The sequence below is a fragment of the Dioszegia hungarica genome (genome assembly GCF_025882075.1).
Source record: "Dioszegia hungarica strain PDD-24b-2 chromosome Unknown MKK02contig_5, whole genome shotgun sequence".
Classification (NCBI taxonomy): domain Eukaryota; kingdom Fungi; phylum Basidiomycota; class Tremellomycetes; order Tremellales; family Bulleribasidiaceae; genus Dioszegia; species Dioszegia hungarica.
The window spans coordinates 348,197-370,475 of NW_026515767.1; the positions used below are offsets into that span (position 1 = coordinate 348,197).

Consider the following 22,279-nt stretch of genomic DNA (forward strand, 5'->3'; position numbering starts at 1 on the left):
CTACCCGCAAAAGCCATACCCAACATGGCACCTACCGTTCTTGCTACCGAGATCACCTCGGGTTCCTTCCAGACGGCTGGCAAATCTCAAATTGCCGCCGTCAACAAGAACAACGGCGTCTCGCTCGATGGCTCATCCACTCCTTACTCCGCCACCAGCACCGCGGTCTCTGACTACGGAGACAACTCCAAGGCTTCTCCCACGGCCACCGCCGAGTCCCTTGTCGACGCCAACCTACCCTCGGCCCGTCTTTCCCCCACCGACAGCCAATTCTACGTGAACCTTCTCGCTTCCTCCGCGCCCGGCCCAGCGAGCAAGGCCGGATCCACCGTCTACGGCTCGGCCATCGAGGTGATTGAGGCGCTGGCGGTGCAGGAGAGCGCGGCGGTATGGGTGTATGACGACGCCGTGCAGGTTGGCTTTGGCGCCAAGGCGGTCGGATGGGGATCGGACAAGGTGTATCCCGTTCAGAACAGGTCGGGCGCAGGTATGGAGTTGGCGGGATACTCTGCCAAGTCTCAAGGCAAGCTCAGCGTCTTTGCGTCCACCACCACCCTCCCCAACCTCGTCTCCTCCCTCGGAAGCATCAAGGGCGACAACGTCGTTATCCACCTCGCGACGACCGCACCGGCCGACTCACTCGTCCTTGCCGATACCCTCTTTGCCGCGGGCGTGCTCAAGAGCTTGACCAACCTTCCGGAGGGGTGGGAGGTGGTCTTCTCGTCCGGCGCAGAGGCGGTCTCCAACGCCGCCAAGATCTATGGGGCGGGCGGCAAGTACATCCACGTCGTCGAGTCCACCTACTCGGGTCGGGAGGTTACCAGCTACACTTTCCCCTCCACCTCGTCCGCCGAGATCGGCTTCTCCTCGCGTAACGTCGAGGGCAAGGACGTCACGGTCGCCCCGGCCGGACTCTACGCCCAGACCGCATCGGGCGGGGTCATCACCCTCCACTCGCTCTCGCCCGCTCCGGACGCACTCGCCGCTGCGCTCGCGGGCAAGTCGGTCTCTGTCGTTGGCGGTACCAAGGCCGACGCGGATGCACTCAAGGCGGTCGTCCTTTCTGCGCTCTACTCGGCGTCCAGCTCCTCTTCCCAGGTCCTACCCTCGGTCAAGTCGGTCGTCGTTGACGCTGCCGTCCCCTCTACCCAAGGCGTCGCAGACAGCAAGACCATCTCGTTCTTCACCTCGCCGACCTCTCCCCTCCCGGCGCTGCTGTCTCACCTCTTCCTCTCGTCGCCTTCCCTCCAGGCTCGTCTTGCGGCGTTCGGCTCGGCCTCGTCCCGTGGCGTCAAGTCCATCTTGGCGCTCTCTCCCTCTGGCACCAAGCCCGCGCCGCTCACCCCGGCGACCAAGGCCCAGGTCGCTTGGGTCTCGGACGCCAACGTCCTCAAGTCCACCGACGTCCTCTCCACGCTCGTGCCCGGCGGCATCCTCATTCTCGAGCTGCCCTGGCAGGAAGAGGAGGTGGCTGTCAAGCTGTCGCGCACCGAGATCCAGACGATCCAGAAGAACAACATCCGTGTCTTCCTGCTCGACCTCGACCCCGCATCGCCTACCCTCCCCATCAAAGAGGCGGCCGCGTTCCTGCTCCTCTACACGGGCAAGCAGGTCCTTCCCCAGGGCGTCCGCAAGGTTCTTGACGCATTCTACAATGGCGAAGTCGGGCGAGAGGATATCGAGGAGGCGCAAGCGGGTCTCGGCGAGCTGGTCGCTTCCGAGTGGGCTGTGCCTGAGCTGGAAGAGGGCAAGAAGGAGAAGGTCAAGGCGGAGTGGGAGTGGGATGCCCTTCCGGGCCAAGAGGGCGTTATCGATCTTCACACGGACGAGGCTCCTCAGCTTCTCAGCAAGGAGCTCGCGGCGCGTCACCTTCTCTTCCGCGAGGCGTTCGCCGTGCCCGAAACCAAGTCGCTCGACCTTGATGCGGACGTCAACGGCCCCACACCCGTCATCTCCACTCTCCGGCCCTCTACGCACGACGAGACCTTCCTCGTCACCGTCACCGAGAACCGGCGGCTCACTCCCCAGACGTACGACCGGAACGTCTTCCACCTGGAGCTGGACTCGGCGGGCACGGGTCTCAAGTACGAGATTGGCGAGGCAATCGGGATCCACGGGTGGAATGACGGGCCCGAAGTCCTCTCGTTCTGCGAGTGGTACGGTCTTGACCCGGACGCGCTCGTCACCTTCCCCAACCCCCTCAAGGCGGGCACTATGGAGACGCGAACCATCTTCCAACTCCTCCAGCAAAACGTCGACCTCTTTGGTCGGCCCGGTAAAGCCTACTACGCGGCCCTCGCCAAGCTCGCTACCAAGAAATCGGACGCGATGACGCTCAAATTCATCTCGGCGCCAGAGGGCGCGGAACTGTTCAAGAAGATGGCAGAAAAGGAGACGGTGACGTTTGCGGATGTGCTGTACAGGTTCAGGACGGCCAGGCCGGGGATCGAGGGGCTGGTGGGGTTGATTCCGGAGATCAAGCCGAGGCATTACTCGATTGCGAGCAGTCAAAAGGCGGTTGGGGACAAGGTCGAGTTGTTGATTGTTACGGTTGACTGGTTGAGCTCTACCGGTATGTTTATGTCCTTGAGAGTAGATGAGACTGAGCTGACATGCAGGCTCACCCCGGTATGGTCAGTGCACGCGGTACCTCGCCGCCCTCGCCCCCGGCGCCCAAGTGACCGTTTCTATCAAGCCCTCCGTCATGAAGCTCCCTCCCTCCGACAAGCAACCCATCATCATGGCCGGTCTCGGTACCGGAGCCGCCCCCTTCCGCGCCTTTATGCAGCACCGTGCCTGGCAGCGCACGCAGGGCATCGACGTCGGACCCCTCCTCTACTACTTTGGCTCGCGCTACCGCTCCCAAGAGTACCTGTACGGCGAGGAAATCGAGGCGTACATTGCTTCGGGCGTCATTGCGCATGCGGGGCTCGCGTTCTCGCGAGACGGCAAGGACAAGGTGTACATCCAGCACAAGATGATGCAAGACAAGAAGCTCCTCGCGGATCTGATGAGTGGCAAAGGGGACGAGGCGGCCTACTTTTACCTGTGTGGACCGACTTGGCCGGTACCGGATGTGTATGAGGCGCTGGTGGGGAGCTTGGTGGAGGAGAAGGGAATGGAGAGGAAGCGGGCGGAAGAGTTTATTGAGGAGCTCAAGGAGGAGGAGAGGTATGTGTTGGAAGTCTACTAGATGTATGTAGGGTAGGGAGATTGGGTAGATAGGGTTGATAGGTAGTAGGTAGCGCAGGTAGCAGGTAGCGGGGGCATGGGGGGGATCTGCGGATGTTGTTAGTTGCTATGTAGATTTTGCTATCATCTTTTCTTGGCTCCTCTCGGGCTTCTTCAAGCCGGTGCGGCGGAGGAGTGCACGGTGCGGAAGAGTGTACGTTGATACGACAGAAGAAGATCCGTCGGTCCAGAGAAGGGCGGAAGTATACCCAGCGTATGAGGGAATCTGCAAAGACATATAGGCAGTACTGCGCTGGCTGCATTACGGCATGAGGAATGAGGAGCTTGGAAAAATTGGATCTGGCATCCTCTTCCAAAACAAGTCTCACTTGGCCGGCCGCCGACCTCTGCCGAGTTCGTCAGGCCGCGCGTCGAGGGACCGAGGCACCCCCGACTAGTCATACGAGTCCCCTCAGCGGCATTCTTTCGGGGTACACAACCCAAATTTTCCTCCTTCTCCTACCATCATATTCTTGTGAGTCTCCTTGTAGTCTTCGTGCTATCTATCAGTAAGCGGACCGTTATCCATGACCATACTTAGTACTTCAAACTCACCTCCATTCATACAGCTATAAAGCAGAACCACAGCAAGCAATGTCATTCCTCCTCCGCCGCTTCGCGACCACTGCCAGGCCCTGTACCCCATCCTATCCCTGGCGAGCTGCGTCCAGCGACAGCCACCACGGCCGCTCCGCAAGCGTAAGGGCAGCAGTGATACCAGTGATGTCCATCTTTGGGGCTTTGGGATGCGGGGTCCTTATCGTTCGGACAGTCAATGTGAGTCCTCCGGTCCCCGATCCGCTGAGACGCATTGCGCATCGATCATCATTGCGGGAGCTGATTGTAACAGAGGTTCTACGACGCGAAAATCAGCGCTATCGAGGCGCATCTAGACCAAGTACACCGCCAGATCTCAGACCTGGCGGCCACTATTGGGGATATGACTTTCGCAACCCGAACCAGTCTGGAAGCAAGCAAGTAGCGGGACATCTGTGCTGGAGTATCAGGTCCGGGGAGTCCGTATAACTTCATAATGATATCGTACTCGTACCTGTCAGATTATATGCGATCATCGATATCGTCAATGCTCTTTCCCTTCTTTGACCCGGACCTTGAACGCCCCCCGCGCCCTCACTTGATTGACCTCACCCAGCGCGTACTCTCTACACTCCCGTAGCTCTTCGGGCGTCTTGGCCCACCTATTTCTTCCTGCCATATCAGCACGGTCCTGACCCTCGTCATCTCCCCTACTGGCACAGAAAAAGACTCACCGACAATCCCCCACCCTCGCGTACTCGGCACCCTCAGCCCCTCCTTCTCCCACTCCCACCCGCACTTCAACCCCACCGAACCCAAAAACATCAGGTACGCCTTGTACCTGCTCTGGCCCGCCTCGAGGCCTGCGTCAAAGCCCGTCGAGGGCGAGTGGGGGTGCGGGGGCGGATTGAAGACGGAGGGGGTGAAGGCGGAGTCGAGGGTGTGGGCGCAGCATGGGAGGGAGAGGAATGGGACTGGGGTGGGCGGGAGGAGGGAGAGGAGTGGGATCCAGGGCTGAGGGCGTTAGCTACGTTCACCTCAGATTACGATCATTGGCTGGAGAAGCGCCCATTTCAGTCCAGGCGAGAGGGTTGAAGTACAAGTAGCAGAAAAAGGGAACGTACAGTAATCTCATCCGCATGATTCCCGACCATAAACACCCCATCCCCGATCGGACATTCCGCCCTTCCCTCCCACTCCCCGCCTCCCATTCGGCCATAGTAGAAGGAAACCAGCTCGGAAAGTCAATAGGCAGCTCGATGAGGTTTTGCTGTGTCTCGGGCGGATAGGCGGGCCATGTCCGTCGTTTGCGCAGTTCGTAGCCTTTCCCGTGATACCCCTCTGACGTGAGAACATGCACGAGGAGACCGTTTCCCTGTATCGTCAGCTTCACCCCTCACATACTCACACCGCACTATGTCAAGCTAGCAACAGGAAAGGCGACTGGAGCTCGGTGGACTTACACAGCCTAGATCGACAAAGCCGCCGGGCGGCCTGCCCCACGTGTCCCAGTCCTCCTCCACCCTCTCCTTCAAACTCAGGGGCGCTTCCCGCGCAGGATACGTGTCTTTCCAGAGAAGCATGAGGAAGGCGGCGATCGCGACGTCCTGTTGGCCCCATTCGGATAGGTCGACCGGAGAGAGTTGGGTATCGATAGTGCGTAGATGAGAGTGGGATGTGGTGGGGAGGAGAGGATCGTCTGGTAAGCCCACGTCAAAATCCTTGAGTGTCGGCTTGGCACAGCACTATGAGGGAAAGTTGAGATGTGGACATACCTTGAATACATGCCGCTTGACATCTTCCACTTTTGTACTTGTACTTCCCGGCTTGGGCGCTCTCGAATCAAGGTGGCGATGCCGTTCTTTCAAGACAAGGTACAGATCCTGGAACGGTTCCCTCTGCACGATGACCTGCTCGATCAGCTTCCCTAATCACTCTCCATTACCCTCAATGGTATTAGCTCACATCGTGATGCACCCTCTTCTTGTACCCCACCATCCGCCCGAACCCATGCTTATACACCGTCTGGAGCAGCACAGCCGCTATCCGCGTTATCCTCTCTGTCGACTTTTTCACATCGCTCACGACCGCGCTCGGCGGAGGCGACGCATCCAGCACAACAGCAGCAGGCGCAACAGGCTCGTTATCGTCCGCTTCGGCCGCGCCGGGTTCATGCTCCGTCTCCCCGTCCGCTCCGATGGGCGGCGCGGAGAGTGGGGATCGACGATGCGGGAGAGATCGGGCTGGGGAGAGGGAGTTGGGAGGAGCAGAGAGGAGTGGGGGCGTAGATGTGGGAGGGGCGGCATCTGGCCAGGGTAGGTAAGAGATTGAGATCGTACCGAGAATAGGCGGCGGTTTCGTTTCTTCCGATCTGACCTCCCCTTGTTCCTGCCCTCCGAGCTCCTCCTCCTTCGTCTCCTCCTCGTCCGCTTCCCCTTCCTTCTCGTCAAGAGCTGGCGGCTCCGCGACCCACCTATACCTCAACCCCCTCACTGGCGGATAATAAAACGGGACCTCCCCCCTCTCCTTCACTTCCGGCAGATACAACACCTGTCCCTCCTCCTTCTTGCCCTCCGCCGGGTCCTCCTCCGCCCGGAAGAACAGACATCGCTGGAGGAGCTTGCCATCCCTCTTGGGCTGACGAGGCATCAGGCGCACGCGGACCTCTTCTACCGGGGTGAAGTCATCAGGGACGTCCGAGTCGGGTATGGGACGAGGGGGGAGGGAGTCGGCACGTAAGATGAGAGACGAGTTGCGTTCGGGATGCAGGCAGAGATCTTTCAGTGTGGAGAGGAATATGGGGAGCGGGAAGTGGGCGGGAGAGGAGAGGAGGGGGATCCAATCGCCCGAGCTCGGGGTGGAGGCCGAGGCGGAGTTGGGGTCGGGGTGGGTGAGGATGGTCGGCCTGAAGGGAGGGGTCGGGGAGGTAGCCCCTGCTGACGCGAGAGCGGCTGGAGGGGTGGGCATGGCGCCCTTGGTCTGGAGACTTAACAGAGCTGGGTAACAGGTGAGGTGAAGTGAAGCTGAAATCTTTGCTTTGGTCGTCCGCGTCATGTGCGTCATGATGACTTTGCAGTTCCGTCGGAAGCGGAAGACGGAGCAGTTGCAGCTTCGCCTTGCGCGCCCGTCAGCTAACTAGCCATCATCCAGCATTCTAGATAGGGGTACGTGCTCAAGGACACTAGGTAGATCATAGACCACAGATCAGCGACGATCAAAAGGGACTGGCTGGTTCAGGAGTTCACGACTTCAACTCGGAGAGACCGGGTACGAAAGGCACGAAAGGCGGAGAACGACATGGACGACGATGTGGACTTTGATGATCTCTTGGGAGAAGAGCGGGTCGGTGAGCTACTAGCCAGTACACGAATGTAAGAAGCCGAGCGGGTAGCTGACGAGCTAGTGGAGAGTGTGAGTCTCACCTCGACGTATCCAAACGAGGAAACAGGCCTTACCTGCAGATGACGACAAAACGACCTATCAACGACCAACCTTCACCTCCCTCAGCCAATGAGCTCCGCTTAGGCCGGAGAGTCTTGGAACTGGAGAAAGAACGCGACGCTTTAGCTGTACGCCCTGGCTTTTTGTTCAGGCTGGGCTGGGCGCTGACACTCAGGCCGAACTATCCAGCCTCCGCTCCGCCCAGTCCCAATCCACCTCCGAGCCCCTCCTTCTCCCTTCCCCGGCCCAGACGCCCGGACCAATACCGCCCATAACGATTCCCCATGCACTCCTGCCCGTTCTTGGTGTGCTTCGGCGGCACGTCGAGGAGCTCGCGCGCGAGAATGCCGCGTTGCGGTATACATTCCTCGGTCCTCCCGGCGCCTCTGCTACTGCAGCGGCGGCGAGAGCATCACCTGCTAGTGTCATGCGGGCGGGAGTGGGTTCGGGGTCATCGACTGTACCGAGTGCAGGACTGGGATCAGTGGACCAGGCGTCTATCGATGATGGCGCAATGCGGGGAGCAGAGGCACGGGAACAAGGTGTCGACCTGGACAAGGTCGTACAGAGGGTCAAGGCGATCATGCTGGAGAACGAGGAGCTGGGGGCGATGGTGGTCGAGGGGGGGAAACTTGAGGGGCAAGAAGCAGAATGGCAGAAGGCACTAGACGGTACTTAACACCTCGCTCCTGGGTCGACAACGATGTCGGGATATTGGATCAGACCATAGCTGATCAGCCAGAATCAAAAGCTGTCATACAATCCCTCGAGTACGTCCCATCCCCCACTTCTTCACACAGCTCTCGTACTGACCAGCAGCTCCGACCTTACCCATCACCTGAGCACAATCCAGACCCTCCGCGCCGAACTCCACTCCGCCAAATCCACGCCCGCACCTCCTTCTGTCCCCGTCCAGGCGCAACACCGTCCATCACACGGACACAGCCATGGTCATTCGAAACAACCCTCCATATCCTCCGCGTCCGGCTCAGGGGTAGGGTCCGGGATGTTTGGCCCTCCCCGCGCACCGTCGGCCTCGACCAACCGACAACGACCACCCATTTCCTCAGCAGCATCCACGGGGTCGGTCGGGTCTGGGCATGGGCAGGCACATGGGTCAGTCAAGATGGAGCCGGGAATCTCGGGCGGTCGGGGCGGTGCGGGACAGATGGGATCGGGAGGGAGTGGGAGAGTCGTACCGGGTTCGGCACCCCCCGCACCCGCACCTGCGCCTCCAACGCAGGGTCTGAGCATGGCGGAGAGGATAGGGACTGGGAAGCATAGAGAGGTGGAGAAGGAGCCGCCGAAGGGTCCGAGGGAGGATCGAGATGTGAAGCGGAGGAGATAGGCTGAATGTGGGGGAATATAGGAGGGTGGGGGGCAGAAAGGGGAATACTATGGACTTCACTCATCATTTCATCATCACTGTAGCTATCATCCTATACATATCGCGCGCTCAGAGCTACTTGGTAGGACATCGCCTCCGCCTGCAGCGCTGAGGTATCAGAGCACAAGTGCTCTACTCTTCCTAGCAATCGTGGGAAAACTTGGCTCGCCGGCCGGGTCCGAAGCGGGTGAAGGATACTCCGATAGCTGCTGTGTTGAACGTCAGCGGCGGCGGCCCATACAGAAGCGAAAGCTCAGCGCTCAAGCATCATACAAGCATCCAATATCGCCCTATCTCCCTCAGTAAGAGAGCCTATAGCTATAAACACTCGCAGTCCTATATTCGCTCGTCTACCTGCAGCTAGCGCCAACTTCCAGCTCCCTCCGCCGCCCCTTCCTTCCGGCAAACCCTATCAGCGCCGACCGCGGTCCCCTCCCCTTCACTTGCCACCCAGCTCCACCTGGCAACAACCCTGTCGGACCCAGAGTGACTCTGAGCTTGACTTGACCATGGGCAAGCAGTACAGGGTGTACCTCGCTGGCGAGTCGGTCTTTGTCTGTCGGCAGTGCGGGAATCACCTGGCGGTGGGTGAGAGTGTCATATCCAAGGTGAGTTTGGGTCGTCTACATACCTCGGAGCGGAAGGGACAGGGGGATCAGACGGACGCTGGGTCATGGAACCACCAGAGCAGAGGGGATATTCTAGCAGGGGAGGAGGGCATGTTCCTATGACAATATCGCTAACGCCCGTAGCAATTCCACGGTCAACACGGCCGAGCCCTCCTCGTCGACCACGCAGTCAATGTCTACTGTGGCAAAGCGGACGAGCGCGAGATGCGCACAGGGAAACATACCGTTCGGGACGTATCGTGCAAGGTTTGCCATACCGTCCTCGGGTGGAAGTATGTGAGTATCATCCAGCCTTCTCTAGCCCCCCTTATTCCGCCTGGTACCGTCTGGTCTGGTCTGGTCTGGTCATATCAAAGCTGAGACGCAGGACCTTGCATATGAGTTTGAACAAAAGTACAAGGAGAACAAGTACATCCTCGAGCGGGAGATGATCACTGAGCGTCCGGAAGGGAGGAGGGACGCCAAACCCCGGATCGAAGAGGTCGCTATGCTCTCGAGGCGGTCACCCGCCTAACACTTTCTCCATCCCCCACCGCACCCCACCTTACCCACCGTCCTGCCCAGATCCTCTTGTATCGATATCGCCATCACTATCAGCTGTACGATTTCCCAATATCTCCTTATCCTGCCTTGTACTTTTCGCCCTCTTGTACGAGTACACCAATCATCCGCTTCGCCTTCTCTTCTCTTCTTCAGGTTTACGGCCTCGACAATCCATCGGCTCCCCACTATCTCTTTGTTGTTGATACCATTCAGAATCCCTGCTTGTAGTTCCTTCGCTGATCAAGAGGATCAAGAGGGTGAGTGCACGCTTTGTCACATCGCATGCTGCGGGATATCAGAGCTGACAGTACAGGTATATCATGTATTCTATCTTCCGGTCCCTGACGAGATACACTCGTTCCAGCCGAGATCCTCTAGCCCAGTCTTGACGATACTGACCCGTCGGTACACCTCGATCCGACATCGACCTGATCACTCATTATCGCCTTCATCCATCTTTCCATCTACCTGCTCCTTTGCATTGTCATCCTCGCTTTTCCCTCGAGGGTCTTGATCTTTCCCCCTCCCCCGGTCCCCACTCTACAAGTATCAATGACACGCGTTCGACCCAGCAGAATCCTTTGACTACCACTATCCTTCCCTTGACTCCACCTCCTCTCGCTTCGCTTCACCTCCCATTAGTACTGGCCCCGCTCAATCACTTACTCCTCCCCTTGTCCCGTACCTTTGACTTGACCCCCAATCATCATACACCCCCTCTCCTTGATCATCATATCAATCTCTTCATTACCCCCTTTTCCATCCCCTTTTGCGCATCCCTAGTTACGGATATCATCCATTAATCCTTCCGACCCTATACGGGCATCATTAACATAGCTCACACACTTGCGCAACCTTTATATCCCCTGGGCCAAGCGTTGCCATTCAGCCCGACTGCTCGATACTCTACTGATCGATTTCTTTGCTGTTATCTTGCAGCACAGCTCAGACACAGACACCGCTCATTATACTGACATATATCGACCATACTCGGCATGCCCGTCACTCTCTCGTCCGTCCAGACCGACGTCGACGCCAACGCCAAAGCGGGCGCGGGCCTCGATGCGTATTCCCCGAACTCGCACTCTCCATCCATTCCCCCCGACACTCCGGTCCGGGTTCTACGCTCCAGAACGATCATTACCGGCAGCGCGGCTCAGACGCCCGTTGAAGCACACACGCCCACATTTCCCGTCTCCGCACGGATGACGCTGGTGGTCAACGTATCGGACGATGAAGCCGACGCGTCACATCCTGTTCCTGCTCCTGCCTCTGACCATCGCGCGACACTGGACTCCAAGTCTGAGAAGGACGCTGCGTCCATTACGTCCGACTCTGACTCCCACGATAGAGGAGAAGATGGAGAGATTCTTCAATTCTATTCTGTTCCCAGCCATACTAGCCTGGATCGACACGAACACACGTCTGCAGGTGCGAGTCGATGTCGGACTCTCTCGCTTTCGCCTTCGCCTTCGCCTTCTCATTCCCCTTCCCCCTCTGTCTCCCCTTCGGCCTTCGCATCCCCAGCTGCCTCCCATGATCGTTCGACATCATCCCCTCCGAAACGCCAAGCCGTCAGACGTACCTCCCACTTCGCTACCGCGGCCGCCCCCTTGATCGCCATGGGTTTCACTTCCACCTCCGGCACCTTCACCTCACACCCTCACGCGAAATATCAAGTCCCCACTCCCCATCTCCACCTTCGCTCCCCGCCTCTTCTCCCTCACGCATTCGACGCGCTGCGCCCTTCTTACCCCCACGCATCCTCCGCGTCGTCTGCACCCCGCTCGGTGGATATCGTCTTGGACGATGCGGGGCGGGGTTCCATGCAGTACTACAGTCCGGCCAAGCCGCATTACCGGGAAGAAGGGGCAGGGGCGGGAGCGGGAGGGGATGTGCCTGTGGGGACGGGAAGTGGTGTTGGAAACGATGCTGGTGCTGGTGCTGGTCTGATGAACCGATTTGACGATCGCAATGACGAGCGGGCAGCAGGGTGTAGCCTACCAGGGCCAGAGGTCAGTTGGCGTGGACAGGACGGGATTGGGTATGATGCACTGTATAACGCGGACGGTGGGGATCGAAATATGAGGCTGAGCGTGAGCCGACGCCGGCGGAAGAGGCAGGAGGTGACAGGAGGTGAGGAAGGGGAAGAAGGGGACGAAGGTAAAGAGAGGCGGGATCGGAAGGCCATCAAGTCTCGATATTGGAGCTCACCCATTTCGCCACCCAGCGTTATTTCTCGTCGACACCAATACCGACTCGGAGCGGGGGACGCGTACGAGATATTTGGTCCTGGAGAGAGAGGCAGTCGCCATTTCGACTTGGACGGCGATGGGCCACTGGTCAGTGCGACAGGCAGTATTCGGCGGTACTCGGATTCGTACACTCGGCAAATCGATCGGCGGGGCCAGTTACCACACGACGAGCTCGAGCTCGAGTACGACAGGTACGCCAAGAACAACGACGTGGATGTCGACGTCAAGGACGACCCTCATTGGTCCTACGTATACCCATATCAACAAGGCCAGCGAGCAAAGGACGAGGCGTCCGACCTGAACCGGTGCGACGAACGGGAATACGAGCGAGCTCGAGGGACTCACAGACGAAGCTTTCAGCGGCGGGGGTACGACGAGACGGATGGGCGGTCTGACAGCTCTGTTTACTCTATCGGGGGAGAGGGCGATCATCACGACAACGACAAAGCGGACGGCAGGGATCTGATGAGACAAGTGCAGAGATCGACTCGGTACGGCGCCGGCGGGTATCAGTACCATTCGGACCACGATCGCGCGGTTGAAGATCAGCGACGTCGACATGGGCACGCGGAGGAGTACAGCTTCCGCCCGTCCCCTCTTGTCCGCCGTCCTGATCCAGATCTTCGCCCCTCTGGTCCTTGGGATCCGTGCACACATCCTCAAGCTCCGCCTCACATCCCCCGGTCCCACATTGGCGACCGCGAAGGCTATGATAAACCCGGTTACTCTTTCCCTAGGATTAATGACCGTACCCCGCGCTATCACTCCCCAATCGATGACGATCTCCACGTGCACGGGACCTCCATTGTCGACCACACTGAGCGCATGGGAGATCAAGCGGCGCAGACGGGGATCGGATCGGGGGCGTACAGCCTCATGGAAGCGGGAGCGCGAGGGCTGCTCAATCCCCGATCGAGAGTTGAGGGCGTGATGAACTCTGAGCGGTCGCGGAAGACGGTCATGGAGCGATTGAGTACGAAGAGGGGGTTCTCGAGTGGGATGCGGCGGGATGAGGGGTCTGACCACAGCGCCGCAATCGGGGCCGAAGCAGGTGACTGGGCAACGGATCTCGGAGACCGTCCTGGTCATGGGACAATCGCCGGTCAGCGGCTCGGTCCCCACAGAGGAAGTCAGCGGTCGACGTCGATGAGGCTAGGCCAGCAGGATCCATACCTCTACTCAAGGGATAGATCGGTACCTGCCGGATATCCATCCAGCTATCTCCCGCGCCACCGCATTCCCTACCATCGCAGCACGCAAGACTCACCTGGACCTGCACTCGGACCTGGACCTGGACCTGGACCTGGACCTGGACCTGGACCTGGACCTGGACCTGGACCTGGACCTGTAGGACCACCCATACCAGTTCCCCTTCCCCCACGTATCAAGGGATCTCGCAAACGAGGTAAGTGCACTCTCAGCTATACGGTAGTCAGAGTGGGGCAGAGCTGATGCTTTTCTATCAGTGGACGAGTCCCAGCGCGTTATTCTCAGTCAAGCATTCGAGCGGTCCGCGTACCCTCCGACGGCGGAACGGGAGGCGCTGGGTCGGGAGTTGGGGATGACGTCCAGGAGTGTTCAGATTTGGGTGAGTTATGCCATGTCCCCCCCCTCTCCGTCCCCTTTCGCAGACTTGGAGTCCGTCCCCTCCGCCAAGCCCTCGAACGATCGGGTCGCCCGAGTAGTAGTAGTAGTACTGGTCGTGCCGGTACTCGTCCTAGATGCGACCAGTCAGCTGATCCGATCAGTTCCAAAACCGTCGTCGGGCCATCAAGGTGCAACAACAATCTCAGGCGCAAAAGATGGAGAGGGGCGGAAGCACCATGGTTAGTATCAGTCCGGGGATTGGCGCGGATGTCGATGATGATCTGGAGGGGAGTGTGAAGCTTGAAGATTGAGCTTGAGAGGGGAGGACGGATGACGGGACATTTGTTGACCGACCCTTGTCCCTGAACCTGGCGCGCGGTACATAGTGAGCTGTAAGACGAGATCGCAAAAGAATCAGTACTGTAAGGAGAGAGACGAGCGATGGTTATATCCATTTCTTTAAAATACTTACAAGCCTTTGATACCCCTTGTTGATATGTACAATCTGCCCCCACAGACTCCCGGTCCCGATCCCGGTCCCGGTCCCGGTCCCGCTCCCGCAATCCCAGACCCCCCCTCTCTGGATCATTCCTTATCGCTCATCCCGCCTATACTTCCCCTGGATCGACTCCTCGACAGTTCCAATCCGTTCGGCCCGACAATCTGGGCATAATGACCCCGTTTGGGATCGTTTTGACGCTTGGCGAGGTGTTTCTTGACTTTACGTTCGGGCCTGCTCTGTGTCAGGTCTTTCGTCTCTTGGAGGAGTCACGGGTCGGGAGATGGCTTACCGGACGACAATGACGGGCACGGGGGAGTGGGAGACTGCGTATCGGGATACGGAACCCATTCCGGGTGCTGTAGAAGTCAGCTTGTCTCGCCTGCTGTCATAGCCGACTTCAGGGGTGATGTAGCTCACCTCCCAGGGCTCTGCCGAAAGATTGGAGTCTTGATCGACTGCCTCGAGTGCCCACAATCAAAGCTAAATGTCAGCTTTGGTTCGACATGTTACGCATCGATGATGGCTTACAGTCTGGCCTGTACAACGCGATCATCTTGAGGAGCATGTCCGGCACCGGACCCGCTACCATTTCGACAATAACCGAGATCTACCATCAGCCTTTCGTTCCCTTAGTCTCAGATCTAGGCGTGACGGACCTTGCGATTCTCAGCCTCGTCATTCTTCTCCAGCATGGTCCTCAGGATCCCATGCGCTTCCTCTCTAAAGTCGCTCAGTGCCGTGGGATCATGACGTTCTACCTGTCAGCCCAATACCCACTCCCTGAAAGATAGAAAGATAAAAAGACCTACCGCCCTCGTCCAGCTCCAACACTCGAATCGCCACGACCTCATCCCCATCCTCCACCAACTCGCTCATCAACCACTCGAGCGCGTCCTCTCCCGACTCATCCGGGCTCACCGCGACCGCAAACACCCGTGTATTTCTCGATCGCTTATACCCGTCCGATTTCGCCTGGCACGTAAACGCAAACAGCGTCTCTGGGCCCGCCTCAAACGCCTCAAACCCGACTTTACGGCGGTATCGACCTTCGCCCGCCGATCCTTGGGTATTCGTCCGGGGAAATCCTACACCCGAGCCGCCGGGGCTACTCCCATGTCCCGATCCCTCGCGGTGCATTGCCGAGTGGATCTCGGCTGGCGAGAGTGCGCCGTGCGAGTGCCGCTTGTTGCGTTCGCGCTCTGGATGGGAATTCATGTTCATGTTGAGTGCACCGAGGGCGCCAAAATTGAGGGTGGAGGATGAGTGGGTACGATCAGGGGCCGGAGGGGTCTGGATGGAGATGTGCGAAGAGGATGCGGAGGGGGACGGAGCGAGCGATGAGGCGGTGGTAGGGAGATCGGTTGGGCCAGACGAGGTATTGGGGGAGGAGAGCGTGGTACGGAGAAGAGGACGAAGAGGGGGTTGGGAAGACATCTAGTACTGATGGCCTGGCGAGAGGGTCCGGCGATGGTGTTACGAGACAGACGTCAGAGGGCTTGGCGGGGGGGCTGCTGCTTGATTGATACTGCGGTTTCGGAGCTTTGTCCTTGGTTCGCTCGGTTGGAAGAGGGTGCGCAGCTCCCAGCACAGTGTATGGTGTGATGATATGATCAGGCCCAGAAGAGGATGGTTGAGGTATGATAGGCTGCAAGGTATATAGGCTGTCAGCATCAGCGGGGTCCCTCTGTGTGCGGCGCCCCGTTATCGTGTATTCTCCCCCGGGACTCGGCCATAAATACCACGTCATCCTCCTTCTGTGACCTCCACCCGCCAGCACTGACCACCCCCCATATATCTTTGCAATACCACCTATAATAGACAGCTACATACCCCTCTCCTTGTCCCAACCTATCGCTTCCCATTCGCCCGGGCTCCTATCCCGCTGGGCCGCCGCGATGCCCCTTCGGTATCCCTACCTCCTCCTCTCCCTCGGCCTCACCTCCCTCCTCCTCCTCACCGGCCTCCACCGCCCTTCCCCCTCTTCACCGACATTTCAGCTCCCCGGCCTCCTCCCCTCCTACCTCTTCCCCTCTACACACCTCGTCTTCCCCTCTCCCCGCTTAAAGCGGGAACAAGAACGTCGGTACGCGCACCTCCGTCATCCCCGGATACCCCACTCGGACCGGATCTCTCCCTCCACCCACGGTAAATACCTCTTTGTCACCTTGACCCGGAACATCGAGTCCCAACTCCCCGATCTACTCAATACCATTGTTGTACTCGTCAACTTCCTCGGCGCCTCCCGGGTCAGGTTTAGTATATACGAAGGGCCCTCGTCCGATGAGACACCGGCGATACTGACCGACACCCTCGGTCCTATGCTGCGGAAGCTGGGCGTGCCGGATGAGGACGTGATCATCAAGACGGACAGGCCAGCGGTGGATTTCAGCGCGGTGCATAGGATAGAGGCGCTGGCGGGGTTGCGGAATGAGGCTTTGGCGCCCTTATGGACGCAAGAGGGATGGGGGGAGAGTACGGTTGCTGTGGTGTACTTTAATGATGTTTATTTGAGAGCGAGGGACGTGTTGGAGTTGTTGCATCAACATACGAGGGCGGGGGAGAAGGCGGGGGCAGAGACGGGAATGACGACGGGGATAGATTGGTGGAGGCGGCATCCAGAGTATTTCTACGATGTATGGGTAGCGAGAACTGTACGTTCCCTTTCCCCCCGCTGTCGGTTTAAAGCAGGCAGGCTGACCCCCAGATGCAAGGCGACCTCTTCTACCCCATCTCCCCGCCCTCGTGGTCCCCCTCCGACGCCTTCCTCACCACCTCACCCGTCTCGCGCGAGGCATACGACAATCTACAGCCCTTTCAGGCGTTCGCAAGCTGGGCGGGCATGGCCGTGCTCGCCGCTACGCCCTTTCTCGGAGCGAATGGGCTGAGATTCCGGCGGAGCGATCCGATGCGCAAGGATGAGTGTGCTGGGTCGGAGTGCGAGTTGATTTGTAGGGATCTGTGGGAGAGGGGGTTTGGAAGAGTGCAGGTTGTACCGAGCGTGCAGGTGAGTTAGGGGTCGAGATGAGACGAGTCGGGGTGAAGGGAAGCGAGAGGAGTGGAAATGGAGGCGCGAGTCGTAAGGGGACCGAGCAAAGGAGGCAGGAGTGCTGATACTTTAGTTGGCATACGAGCGGGACGTCGCATCCGATATCGTCTCGACACTCTCTACCCAAATGGGCGAGTTGGGGTGGTATGAAGAGACCCCAAATCCACAGCATGACCACACGATCAACTGGCAGAGAGAGTGAGTTCAGCTATCTCTCGATTTGTGCCTCCCGCTCCCTCTGCCCCCTTTGGCCTGGCGTTTCTCCGACCCTGACTCCGAGCGCACGAGCAGACAGGGCAGTGCTGATGTGACAGACCGCCGAGCCAGGTGAAATGTCATGCGTGGCCCGAAAAGACGGGATTGGATGGGAATGTGTGGGAGACGGTCGAGTGGGGCCCACCCTATCCCGGGTTCGATCTCTAGGGCTTTGCAATTTTGGTCCAGCTTGGATTTTGGGCATGTAGCGATATCAAGCTTGAAGGTCCAAGCAAAGAGGGCGAGGTAGATGGTGTGCTCGGTCTTGGGTCAGTATTGACTGCAGGACAGAGTGAGGTCCAGTCAGGGGTAAGCTGCTTTCACGAGGACGAGGAAGCGACCAGGCTGGAAAATCCTCCAGGTTAGCACGGGGCAGTATCGAGGACATCTCAGACGATGCATAATCTACCGTATCAGCTTAAGCTCATTCCGTGCCGGCCCAGTAGAGTACGCAACACACCTGACACAGGGTAGCAGTCTCCTCTTTCCCACTCTATCTCTTCTTCATTTGTGACCTCTTGCCTTGACCTGAATCTATCAGCTCTCGCCCCCTTCCCCGTCCCCGTCCAGTATTTGTTTCAGCTCAGAAACTCACCCTTCTTGGGCGGGCCCCTCCCGCTCTCCTTACTCAACGCCACCTCCTCCCTCCTCGTCCTCTCTTTCGCATCGTCCAACCACCCTGCGCCCGCTATTCTCCCTACTTCTACCCAACCGGCTTCCACCACTTCCCTCTGGGGAAGCATTATCCCTTGGTTCGCCCACCTCACTCCTATCTCCCCTCCCTCGTCCCCCGACTTCACCACACTCTCGCTCTCGGTCGCGCCGGAAGCAGAAGAGGAAGAAGGAGTCGCGCTCCACCTCCCCTCCTGCCCACTCGACCCCCTCTCCACCACCTCCGCCCGATAAGCAGGCGTCCCTTCCCCCCTCCACCCCCCGTACGCATTCCACGGTACCAGCTTATTCAACGTCGCCAGTTTGGGCATGCGCGGGTAGTAGGCGATAGCGGAGGGACCGACGAGCCGGCGCCGGAGATATTTGGTGCCTGTGCGTAAAGAGGTGGGGTTGTGGGCGGTGTGGAAGATGGGGGAGCGGAGGGAGGAGAGGAGGGTGTGGATCGAGGCGGGGGGCGGGGCGGGAGGCATTTCTGAACTGCGAGCGAGCGATTGTGGGGTGGAGGTGAGCGTCGTGCAGCGTCTTCCGGACTGGCTGGTTAGGGATGAGAAGGTGTATGCAGTGCAGTACTAGTGCAGGAGCTTGCAGGAGAAGGAGCTGCTGGGCCAGATCTGATCTGGTCTGCTCCAGCACGTGGTCGTGTTGGTAGTCCCAAACTCGGCCTTTAGCGGTGTTATCCCGGCTCTGAATTAATCGTCCTCACCAGCATCAAGCTTCATGCATCCATTGATCAATCTGTCATATCACATGTACCGCCTAGCTTGAAGTGGGGCCTGACGCAATCCCGCTCCATCCTGATAAGCGGAGAGGAGTGGTTCCATCCCTACCGCAATCCGCGCGCGGGGGATCAAGGACAAAGCAAAGCTCAGCTCCAGCAAAGGACCACACCTTAGAGTCTTCGACTTCGCAGCCCCGCTCCTTTCTGACTCTATCTGATCGGGTCTATCAAAGCAGCTCCTGTATAACTGATCTATTCGCGGCTCATCGTGGGCAGATGGCAGTCCAGAAATCAAGGGGAAGGCCCTTTAGAGGTGAATTGGGGGTGTTGAAAGCGATGAAGTGGTGATTACCCCTTGTTGGGTGCGAAGGAGGGTCTCTGGGGTGTGACATGCGGGCAGAGACCGATCAGGGCCCTCAAAGCACATCGGACACTTGCTTTCGTATCTCACTTATATTCATCTTCTGACAGCAAGCGACGAGTCTTGCTCCGCTGGTCTTTCACGAACACTGCACCTGCCTTCATCTTTCTTCAACCTCCGATAGCTGGCTATCGTCCACACTCTTTCTTGAGGCCCTTCACGTCTTATCGGTCCTTCTCCCATCCTTTCTTCCCTTCCCCCTTTCCATCCCCAAAACCCCCCAATATGCCCACCTACACCTACACCCACCTCCCCCTCCTCTTCCTCCTCTTCTCCCTCCACCCAACCCTCATCTCTGCCGCAGGCACCATCACCCTCTCCTCCCCCTCCGAATGCATCGTCCTCGCTCAGATCGACCCTTCCTCCAACACCTACACCGCCGGCCGCCCCATCTGTCCCGGTGCCGGTGCATCAGCCATCCAATGGCCCCTCTCCGGCAGTGGCGCCGGGCAGGCATCGTCCATGGCCATCTACGCCAACTTTAACGGCGGGGCACCCGGGTGCGCGATGGGCATCAGTCCCGCCCAGGCGGGGTATCTCGAGGGGCGGACGCTCGAGTGGAAGGGCGCCGAAGACCAGATGTGGGATGCGACGTCAGCGGGGTTGTTGTTGAATACGGATACGTGGGCGCCGATGGGCTGGTAAGTTCATCCGATTTCTCCTTTGACCGCCAGCGAAGAAGTCCTTTCCTTCAGGTAGCGATAGTCGGAGAAGGCGGAGAGGACCGGAACTGACTCGCTGCAGTGGCGGAAACGCATTCCTTCCATCCGGTCTGACCTTCCCGGATCCCAAGACCGCACCCGACGACGCCGCATGGTCCGCCTCCTTCAAGCTCGAAGCGAATGCGGGACCCAGGCCTGAGACCAAGCCGAACCCAGAACCAGCGCCCGATCCTGTACCCGCGCCTGCACCCGCACCATCGCCATCTCCGCCCGCTCCCCCACCACCCGTAGCTGTCGAGATCAGCTCCAGCTCCAGCAGCGTCAGTACGAGCAGCACTCCCCCGCTCGTCGCTGTTGAAAAGACCACTACGGAGATCAAGACGGTGATTCAGACGGTCATAAGCAGCGCCAGTAGCTCCAGTAGCAGTGGCGGTGCCCCGCCACTCGTCGCCGTCGAGACGCCCGCCGTGAATACAAGTTCTAGTTCCAGCTCGAGCGCCACAGCAAGCAAAACCCTAGTCCTCGTCGAGGTCCCCTCCTCCTCGTCTTCCCCGTCCGCGTCAGCCTCCAAGTCGCCCCCGGCGGTCTTTGTAGAGTCCCCAACACCGACTCCATCGCCAGCCGCACCGTCCTCCAGCTCTTCCGCTCGGGCATCCCCCTCGTCCAGCCTCGTCTTGATCGAAGTCCCGGCTTCATCCTCCGCCTCCGCCTCATCGGTATCGGCGTCCTCGAGCTCCTCCGCCGGCGTCGTCTTTGTGGAACCTGCGCCGAGCTCCTCTTCGTCGTCGTCGTCCGTGTCCACTACCGGCAAGACCATCATTCTTGTCCCTGGCAGTGCTAGCAGTAGCGCCAGCAGCAGCGGCAAAACGCTCGTCCTCGTCGAACCTACCCCCTCTCCCTCATCCTCCGCTAAAACCATCGTGGTCATCCCCAGCCCAGCTGTCTTCTCACGCTCGTCTGCCTCTGCGTCAGTTTCGGCATCTTCGGCATCCACCTCGCCCAAAACTATTGTCGTCATCCCCGTCTCTTCTAGCAGCGCCAGTGCCAGCCCAAAGACGCCGGTCCTGGTCGAGCCTACGCCGAGCTCCAGCTCCAGCTCCACCAGGACCCGATCACGGTCCCGACCCGCACCGTCCTCGGCGTCCTCGCTCGTACTCGTCGAAGCCCCAGCTCCATCTTCATCTTCGTCTTCTTCTTCGTCTGGGGACATCGTTATCACCGCGTCCGCCGGCTTCCCTCCCCCCGCATCGATCGTCCCCAGCTCCTCAGTGTCGTTGTCCACAACTAGGCGTGTACGACCCAAACCCTCCCCTTCTCCCTCACCATCCCCATCCCCCACACCGTCCTCTCAACCTGTAGCACCAGCCCGACCACCCACCGTCTTCTCTTCATCCTCATCCTCATCATCCACAACCGTCCTCGCTCGGCCCTCGATGGCCCCGGTCCCGGTCCCCGTTTCATCCTCATCCTCTTCCTCGTCATCCGCACAGCCGCCCCGCTCATCCTCGGCGACCCCAAACCCAACCAAGTTCCCGATCTTCAGCATCACATTCCCGCTCTTCCAGCCCCCCTCTAGCTCTTCTCCTCCCCCGGGCCAGCTCCTCGGTGCGGGTATCGGGTCAAGCGCGAGTCCGACGCCTGCGCCATTCTCCATGCAGTCGCAGTTGTCATTACCGTTTACGCCTCAGACGGTCAAGAAGGCGGCGGCGGCGGATATGGGTGGGGCGATGGGGATGGGGCTGGGGATGGAGAGGGCGAATATGGTTGTGCCAGAGTCGGAGCCGGAGCCGGAGCCTGCTGGTGGTGGTGAGGGTATCGCAGGCGATGGTGACGCTGTTGGGCGGCCGGGACCTGCTCCGCGGCCGGATCCTCCAGCTGGACCGGCGGGGCCACCGGCTGCTCCAGGACCCGAATCAGAAGGTCAAGGAACGGAGCAAGGGATCCAGGAGGGCGAATGGGACGGGATCCCAGAGAGCCAGGGCGCGCCTGTCAAGCCAAAGCCAGAGCCGATTGGGCACCTCGGGTCAAGCCTGAACGTCCTTCAGGGGAATACAAACGACTCTACGGAGTCCACAGGCACGACTGATCCCCTGGACGTCCCCGAGGTGGAGGTGGAGAATGGGGAGAAGAAGTGGGCGCTGGATATACGGAGTATTGTAGGGGACGCGATGGCATACTTGGCGCACACGGGCAAGGGCGGGGACGGGTCGGGTACGGGTGCAGAAGGGGGAGACGCGGCAGGTAGGGTTGTGAGCAAGAGGTCGGGAGCCGGATCGGCGAGGTCGTGGGGATCTCGGTGGGATCGGATGACCGAGGGGGCTCAGGGCGTGACGGCTCAGGGGGTGTAGCGAGGATGCGCGAGGATAGAGTGGTCTGCAGATAAGATACCTTAG

At 59.3% G+C, this 22,279-nt stretch overlaps 9 protein-coding genes across 9 annotated transcripts; 6 read left to right on the forward strand and 3 right to left on the reverse strand.

The window, feature by feature from the left end:
* Positions 1-24: 24 nt before the first annotated feature.
* Positions 25-3,193, forward strand: MKK02DRAFT_35784 (putative sulfite reductase; the record flags this gene model as incomplete). The annotated part of the gene is made up of 2 exons (XM_053089264.1): positions 25-2,572; positions 2,619-3,193. The coding sequence occupies 2 exons, from the start codon at positions 25-27 to the stop codon at positions 3,191-3,193; spliced, it is 3,123 nt and encodes a 1,040-aa protein (XP_052948619.1).
* Positions 3,194-4,312: 1,119 nt separating this feature from the next.
* On the reverse strand, positions 4,313-6,735 carry MKK02DRAFT_41868 (uncharacterized protein; the record flags this gene model as incomplete). The annotated part of the gene is made up of 6 exons (XM_053091734.1): positions 4,313-4,440; positions 4,503-4,782; positions 4,946-5,143; positions 5,232-5,489; positions 5,544-5,678; positions 5,734-6,735. 6 exons carry the CDS (start codon positions 6,733-6,735, stop codon positions 4,313-4,315), a joined length of 2,001 nt encoding a protein of 666 aa, XP_052948620.1.
* A 330-nt stretch (positions 6,736-7,065) lies between these two features.
* MKK02DRAFT_41869 (uncharacterized protein) lies at positions 7,066-8,557 on the forward strand (the record flags this gene model as incomplete). Its single annotated transcript, XM_053091735.1, has 6 exons — positions 7,066-7,114; positions 7,172-7,179; positions 7,230-7,337; positions 7,385-7,880; positions 7,952-7,979; positions 8,029-8,557. The coding sequence occupies 6 exons, from the start codon at positions 7,066-7,068 to the stop codon at positions 8,555-8,557; spliced, it is 1,218 nt and encodes a 405-aa protein (XP_052948621.1).
* A 548-nt stretch (positions 8,558-9,105) lies between these two features.
* MKK02DRAFT_22094 (yippee zinc-binding/DNA-binding /Mis18, centromere assembly-domain-containing protein) lies at positions 9,106-9,739 on the forward strand (the record flags this gene model as incomplete). Its single annotated transcript, XM_053086516.1, has 3 exons — positions 9,106-9,204; positions 9,349-9,501; positions 9,593-9,739. The coding sequence occupies 3 exons, from the start codon at positions 9,106-9,108 to the stop codon at positions 9,737-9,739; spliced, it is 399 nt and encodes a 132-aa protein (XP_052948622.1).
* A 1,024-nt stretch (positions 9,740-10,763) lies between these two features.
* On the forward strand, positions 10,764-13,921 carry MKK02DRAFT_41871 (uncharacterized protein; the record flags this gene model as incomplete). The annotated part of the gene is made up of 3 exons (XM_053091736.1): positions 10,764-13,428; positions 13,490-13,611; positions 13,772-13,921. The coding sequence occupies 3 exons, from the start codon at positions 10,764-10,766 to the stop codon at positions 13,919-13,921; spliced, it is 2,937 nt and encodes a 978-aa protein (XP_052948623.1).
* Positions 13,922-14,195: 274 nt separating this feature from the next.
* MKK02DRAFT_35790 (uncharacterized protein) lies at positions 14,196-15,546 on the reverse strand (the record flags this gene model as incomplete). The annotated part of the gene is made up of 7 exons (XM_053089266.1): positions 14,196-14,343; positions 14,402-14,468; positions 14,530-14,592; positions 14,641-14,719; positions 14,769-14,866; positions 14,922-15,197; positions 15,222-15,546. The coding sequence occupies 7 exons, from the start codon at positions 15,544-15,546 to the stop codon at positions 14,196-14,198; spliced, it is 1,056 nt and encodes a 351-aa protein (XP_052948624.1).
* A 461-nt stretch (positions 15,547-16,007) lies between these two features.
* MKK02DRAFT_21840 (cryptococcal mannosyltransferase 1-domain-containing protein) lies at positions 16,008-17,581 on the forward strand (the record flags this gene model as incomplete). Its single annotated transcript, XM_053086473.1, has 4 exons — positions 16,008-16,763; positions 16,817-17,116; positions 17,232-17,356; positions 17,473-17,581. The coding sequence occupies 4 exons, from the start codon at positions 16,008-16,010 to the stop codon at positions 17,579-17,581; spliced, it is 1,290 nt and encodes a 429-aa protein (XP_052948625.1).
* Positions 17,582-17,906: 325 nt separating this feature from the next.
* Positions 17,907-18,555, reverse strand: MKK02DRAFT_41874 (uncharacterized protein; the record flags this gene model as incomplete). The annotated part of the gene is made up of 2 exons (XM_053091737.1): positions 17,907-17,941; positions 18,009-18,555. 2 exons carry the CDS (start codon positions 18,553-18,555, stop codon positions 17,907-17,909), a joined length of 582 nt encoding a protein of 193 aa, XP_052948626.1.
* An 894-nt stretch (positions 18,556-19,449) lies between these two features.
* Positions 19,450-22,234, forward strand: MKK02DRAFT_31156 (uncharacterized protein; the record flags this gene model as incomplete). The annotated part of the gene is made up of 2 exons (XM_053088224.1): positions 19,450-19,865; positions 19,969-22,234. The coding sequence occupies 2 exons, from the start codon at positions 19,450-19,452 to the stop codon at positions 22,232-22,234; spliced, it is 2,682 nt and encodes an 893-aa protein (XP_052948627.1).
* Between the last annotated feature and the right edge of the window lie 45 nt (positions 22,235-22,279).